At 38.4% G+C, this 6910-nt stretch overlaps 1 protein-coding gene across 1 annotated transcript; it reads right to left on the reverse strand.

The window, feature by feature from the left end:
- Positions 1-4152: 4152 nt before the first annotated feature.
- LOC111692817 (histone H1-like) lies at positions 4153-5190 on the reverse strand. The gene has a single exon (XM_023456942.1). The coding sequence runs from the start codon at positions 5071-5073 to the stop codon at positions 4246-4248; it is 828 nt and encodes a 275-aa protein (XP_023312710.1). The 5' UTR covers positions 5074-5190; the 3' UTR covers positions 4153-4245.
- Positions 5191-6910: the final 1720 nt, after the last annotated feature.

A 6910-nucleotide genomic window follows, 5' to 3' on the forward strand; every position in this document is an offset into this window, starting at 1 on the left:
GTCGAGCTACCCCAATTTAAAAAAAAAGAAGTTTCTACGATGAATAGAAGCCGAGATATTGCAAAATTTTACAGCGCGCATCAATTTGAACTGGATTTCACTTTTCTTTTACTTAGCAAGTATCTTCTCTTTAAAGGGCTCGTGAGTCGTTAATTTTTCACATTTTTCAATGCAATTCACGGGAAATCGTAGTTTAGTCGTAAACTTTATTTTGCGAAAAAAAACAATTGCGTTACGATTAAAAAAAAAATTCTTATGGCTCCTGTTGGTCGTAGAGGGTGCTTTAAAAAAAAAAATGTTGCCAGCTATCCATTGCATCTAACGAGCGTTCAAATAAAAACGTGGTCAAGTTGGTTCTGAAAATTTGGACGTAGGGCGTAGCGTATAGCAAATGAACTTAAACGTCATCTGTCAAAGCGCTATATCGCCGCTATCAATTTGAATATTTTCGTTTTAAAAAGCGTTTAAAATGGTGTTTTCTCAAGAACAAAAAGTGTTTATCATAGAGTCCTACTTTAGAAATGGACGCAAGATTGATGGAATATGGAAGTATTCTATTGAGGAATGTTTCATAGAATTTCAAAATCAATTTCCCGGCGTTGTTGAGTACAAAATTTTTCAAAGTGCAGTTCAGCGTTGTGTTAATGTTTTTCGTGAAACGGGCAGTGTAACAAGAAAAGAAGGAAGCGGCCGACCTAAAAAGCGGACTGAAGAATTAAAAGAAAATGTCCAACAAATAATGGAAAATGCGCCAAGAACTTCTGTACGTGTTTTATCACANACAACGACCCTCAAGACTGGGTCTGGAAAAAGTATGGACAAATATTGATGCCTGTTCAAAGTTCAAAACCTCCAGCACCCCCTGAGCTTCTAAAGTTGATATTCTGCCGATGCAAAGGAAACTGTGGAGCAATGTGTGGATGTCGGAAGACAGGCCTCAAATGTTCTACAGTGTACCTGAATTGTTCTGGGGAGACATGCAGCAACATAATGGAGATATCAAAATTGATCGAGGAGAATGATTTTAAAGATGAACTGTCAACAATGACGCCACTTCATTCTCCATCCTTCCTCAACAATTCAATATTGGAAGCTCAACCAGATCCTGAGTCGCGGCCTGGCCTATCAAAGAGACTGAGGACACAGTAGATTGAGAAATATATTTCGATATATTTAATTACACTAATTATTATGTCAGCTAGAAAATGTCCGTGGATTTTGCCTACTAGGGATACGACGTAAAAAATAACGCGCCACCAAACTCTACCTCGTAGGGGGTGGGGAAAAGAGTAAATAACTAATTAACAACATTGCAATGCCAATCATTAAAATGTTTCTTATAAAAATAATGGAAAGATGAGAGAAAACTATGCCTAATAATTCATATTAATGTATACTTACTAGTACTCGAGAATATTGTAAGTTTCGCATCGTTGTAAATAAATCAAATTTGAAAAAAGTTTGTAATGGAAATTATTCCTTGAAAACCCCTCTATCAAAATGCTTTGATGTAACTTTTTTGTAAAATGAAAAGAAAAAAAGTTATAACGACCAAAAGAAAATTTTTATCTATTTTCGTTAATAACTTTGTTATTTTTAGTTCTACGACTAAAAGTTACGGAACCAAATTTGTAGAGAATTTAATTTGCAATAAAATGTGTGTACAAATTTTCTGTGCGACGAATAGTTTGCCCGATATAGTAAGTAGTAGTATAAAAACCATTCCCAACCCTTTTTACAAGATGGCGGCCGATGCACAAGGGTTGCGACCCCACAAACATGAATTTAACTTTACACTAACCCCCTCTTGACATCTAAAAAATAAAATTGCGTGCTCTGACTTTTGCACGCTAAGCCCAAAAGAGTGTAACATTTCAATGGACTATCTCATTTTGTAGATAATTGTATTCCCTACAAGCTGTCTGAGAGTCACTTTTCGCCAAAAGTGATGGTTTTTCCTGCAAAGTGAAAAAACTGTTTTCATCACTTATTTGTTTAAATAGAAAAGTTAGCTATTAAAATTTTTTGACTCACGAGATGAGAGATGTCTTGTATTATGTTCCTTTAGACAATTTTACAATAATATCGCGGATAGGAATTTTTTGGAGTTTCTCTTTTTTTTTCGCTTATTTTCCTGGTCTATAAACTAACATCTGTAATCAGAACATACATTTTTCAACAACGCAACGAGCAACGAGCCCCTCTTACTCTAATTAAATCGGAGGCGATAAATAAATTAAAAACAATCCGCGGGGCCCCTCGGAGCCCGACGCGACGTGCCGCACTTAATAATAATGGTTAGATTTATGGGGGCGACGACGGCGGAAAAACTGCGTCTCCCCTCGCTTGAGCGATAGTTTTTAAAGCGGACGCAAATCGCGAATGTGCAGGACTACCAGACGGCGATGAAATGGAGTACGGGGCATTAGTTAACATAAAGTCGTAAAGCTTCGAGTGAATTGCCTTGGATGAGGGCCAGGACTACCCGTATGTCAAGGAGAGGGAAGGATATTAAAAATCGGAGGCCACTTTGTCGGGGCGGAATTGTTTTATTTCTTTACGGATTTTGTGCAATTGTATAACCTTAAAAGGAAATGGCGAATGATATTTTGCACTCATCCTTCAAGGAAGAATGTCACGTCAGTCAATCGAGTCGGGAAGTTTCACTGAAAACAAAGTAGTTTTTTTATATTTATTTACCGACTAAACATCTTGAGCAACAATACTAAACATACATATTCGTTTTTGTAGACGTCAATGTGTAACTGCTCGCGATCTGTTCGCGAGGTGTACGCGAACTGATCGCGAGCAAGACTTGTACTCGTGTGCGAACTGTCCGTAATTGTTTGATTGTGCACGAAGCACCTTCTGGTATTATCTCCTTTTGCCTGCCCTGACAGACAGGATTATTACGGGGCACTGATTGATTTTGTTAATGAAACCCTTGGCTTGATTTTTCACTTATTTAATGACTTATAATAAGTTCTCACAAGGTGTCTTAACACTACTCTAACCTAAACTCTTCTGTCTATGTGTGTATAGGGCTTATGTGCCAACACCCTAGCTTTCGTCCCACACCTCAAAACAATGAAGAGGGGGGTTGGACGGAACCTTATGGCGCGTGGCGTAACAGTAATAATAATATGTTTACCGATGGATACGCTGCCAATGTTACACGATCTGATCGCGATCTTATCGTAAACATTTTGCGAATAAACTATTAGGTATTCGCGAGCTATTCGCGAACGGCGAACGTACCTTTATAAGTATTCATCATGGTGATATATTACAATCCGCTTTTATTTTATAAGTATCTGTAATACAAAATAGCACTCTATTTTACTTTTGTATCCTCATTCCCAATATTACGCCTTCATATTGGACAGTATTCATGTGATAGATTGAAGAAGATCACAGAGCCATTCGTCAAGTATAGGTATACTTGCCACTAAGACTTGCTTTATAATTATCATTATCCGATTGACCAAATAACAAATACAGTTCATAACCTGAAATGGTCATCATACAAATCAAGGCGTACCAAGTCATTTACAAATAGTAAAAACAATATTGGTGTCAAAACAGATCCTTGGGGGACACCAATACTTTTCCAATCCACTTTTCAATGTATCTAATACTCTACGACACCATTTGTTTGCTGTTACAAATATAATAAAAAGTTCTTTATCCACAGGATTAAACGTCTTGCTGAAGTCCATGAAAAGCCCTGCATATTTTTATCCTTGTCTAATAAACTGCATAACGTTATAAGAAATTGTTTTATTGCAGTTTTTCTACAAAACCATATTAGCAGAAAAAATATTGGTATTGCAGCCCATATTATCCAGAACTATTCTTTCTAATATCTTTGGAACCGGACTCAGTAGACTAACTGGCCAATAATGATCTATTTGTTGATTGTCTCCATTTCAAGAGGTAAATTTATTGCAAGTACGAACGTGTTAGATAAGATTGCGATGCAAAACTGTAACAATGGCAACTTTTGTTCCTCAAGAATAATTGTGACAATATAAATTACATACAGCATTGTGTAGGAGACAAATATATGATTTATCATATTAGCCTCATTTTAATATGTCGATGAGGCGAAAATCGATAATTGTGGTCGACGTTAATGTCCGCATATAGGTAGATACGAAAAAGAGAAAGAAGACGTCGTTTCGGCGGCTTTCGTAATTAGGCGAACGACGCCGTTTACGTTATAGCCGTCGTCATCCTTAGGGTTCACTTCTTCTTTTTTGGCGAAGCGGCTTTTCTTGATTTTGGGGAAGACGATGCCGAAGTGGAAATGGAAACTGGAGATTTTGCCGTTTTGGGTTTTGGCGCTTTGGGTTTCTTCGTCGGACCCGCTTTGTTGGACTTCTTCGCTTTTGATGGAGATTTCGGTTTTGCCGCGGAAACGGACGTTGCCGTTCTAGATACCGCGGGTTTCTTTTCGGCGGCGGATTTTTTGGATTTAGTGGACGCGACGACTACGCCACTTTTCTTTTCCGCTGCAGATTTCTTCGTCTTAGGAGAAACTTTTTTCGTTGTCTTAACAGAAACCGGAGTCTTATCCGCGGATGCGGCGGTTGTCCTCTTGTTTACCGATTTTTTAGTTTTAGTTGTGGCGGCGGCGGCGGCGCCGCTTGTCTTCTTCTTATCGGCGGTTGAAGGAGATTTTGCCGATCCGGAAGAGGCAGAAGCTAATTTAAACGAGCCCGAAGCCCCCTTACCCTTCGTTTGAACGAGCATTCCCGACGCCACGGACCCTTTTAGATATTTCTTGATGAAAGGCGCCACTTTTTCCGCGTCCACTTTGTAGTTGGCTGCGATGTATTTTTTAATGGCTTGTAAAGAAGAACCTCCGCGTTCTTTCAGTCCTTTTATGGCGTTATTTACCATTTCGGAGGTCGGCGGGTGAGATGGCTTGGTCCTTGGATTTTTCGCTTTCTTCTCTTTCTTAGTCGGAGATTGGGTTTGAGGAGACGACGAAGAGGAAGTAGTGGCACCTCCGCCACCGGCGGAACCTGCGACGGGCGCTGCCGAATTCTGGGTATCCGTGTCGGCCATATTTCTCGATTTCCGTTAAGATAACTTTCCGAAATTAAACGATCGCTATTTTAAACTACGACAGTTCGATAATCTCGCGCGAGAACGACGACTAACAATATATCTGGTCGTAAAATAAAGTCGATGATGATGGGACAAAAAGTTCCGACGTGTGGTTTTGAACGGCTAGGTCGGACGGGAGACTGAACGTTTCGTATTTCGAGCCGGGTGCCAGCGGTCCGGCTTCGAATCTCTAGCCGTCGTGTTCGTACCGATTTCTTTTTCTTTTCTAGGAAGCTTCTTATCCGGAGGCAAATTTTAAAATAAGATTTAGAATGAAAGCATGTACTTCGAAGTGTTATCTCTATGCAATTTTATAATCGTTGTGGATCGCTCAGCTTTAATACGGTTTGTCTAATGTGAAGGTTACCCGCTTTCGCCCTAATCTTCGGCGTTATCGTCAAAAATGACCCACAACGACGTCATATTGCTTTAATTTATCCTAACGATTATTTAATCGCGAGTATCTATTTTCGAGAATAAATATAGTTTTTACCGTAAGTTATCGTTTTTAAGGACTATATTCGTAAAAGATGAACGGTGTCTGTAAGTGACGCATCTCTTAGGTCTCGCGTATTCGTATCGTTTTTAGAATTTTAGATACGACGAAAATAATTTAAAGACGAATATTCTATGTAAACGAAGTCTTCGTAAACGATAGAAAGCGCGAGGAGGGTCGTGGCACCGTATCCGTCGCTTATTGCATATAAATTCTTTTTTAGATATAAGCAAACGAAAGCTTACGAAAATAGTATGTCGGCGACGTTTTGACGACATCTTACTATTTGTTGAGGAAAAATGTGTCTTATCGCACATATTATGTGCGATGATCGGAGTTCCGATTTTTTTTAATCCTGCCCCAGATATTACGCGTGTATAATCACCAACTTCGCCGTTCTTGTCGAGTAGTATTCGTATTTTAGTTTAAATACAAGTGTGTTCTAATTCGAATAATCCTGGTCTTATGTTCGTACTTCTATCTATATTCATAAATACTCATCGGTAGGTATAACATTTCATGTCTCCCTTTGGCATTTGTAATCTTCGATACAATATTGTTCATGTCTATCCTTTGGCATTTGTATCGATACGATTTGCGTTGTGCCGCCGCCTTTTACGATCCTAGGGAATTTTTGTTACCGATTAAGGTATAATAAATGTCCTTTTTTATTACGTGTGGTTTGTCCCACAAAAAAGGGGTCAGTCGTAAATCGTTTTATCATTAAGGATAATTTTAATCTTTTTTGGAATGGATACTTGGTACGTTTGAATGTGGGAAAAGTTATAAATGAGATAAATTAATTTTATGTGAAAAAATCGACGTGCGAAAACCGACTCGTTAACAATTCTCGTCGCTCTCCAATATTCATCGTTGGGATTTTTTTTTCTCGTGGTAATTTGAATATTCTTATTCCGGTGAGATTTTNGTCTATAACAACTAATAATGTATAAGTAATTCATTATAACCTTTATTTCATAGATGCATAAGGTGTATTAAGCACCTTCCAGTTAAACTGATTGAATAATGAGTATGGAGATGATTGCTTTTTTTTAATAAAAGTTGTATATTGATTATAAAAGTTTTAATATGCGCTATACACATTATTCTAGATAAACAGTTTAATAAGCCCATTTCTTTCAGTGTAGTAATCTCGCGGCTCTCAAAAATACTGGTAGTAGAAATCATCACTTGTTGGTCTGAACTAGGGTTTCTGGTCGAGACTTCTCGAAGCGAAAATTCCCGGGAAATCTGGCCTTATTCGGGACGAGAAAAAAGTGTCGAGATACCGAGAAATTG

Source organism: Anoplophora glabripennis, unplaced genomic scaffold, assembly GCF_000390285.2.
Source record: "Anoplophora glabripennis isolate ALB-LARVAE unplaced genomic scaffold, Agla_2.0 scaffold3647, whole genome shotgun sequence".
NCBI classification, from domain to species: Eukaryota; Metazoa; Arthropoda; class Insecta; order Coleoptera; family Cerambycidae; genus Anoplophora; species Anoplophora glabripennis.

Coding starts and splice junctions, on each gene's coding strand:
- LOC111692817 (XM_023456942.1), bottom strand. CDS start 5,073: ATGGCCGACACGGATACCCAGAATTCGGCAGCGCCCGTCGCAGGTTCC.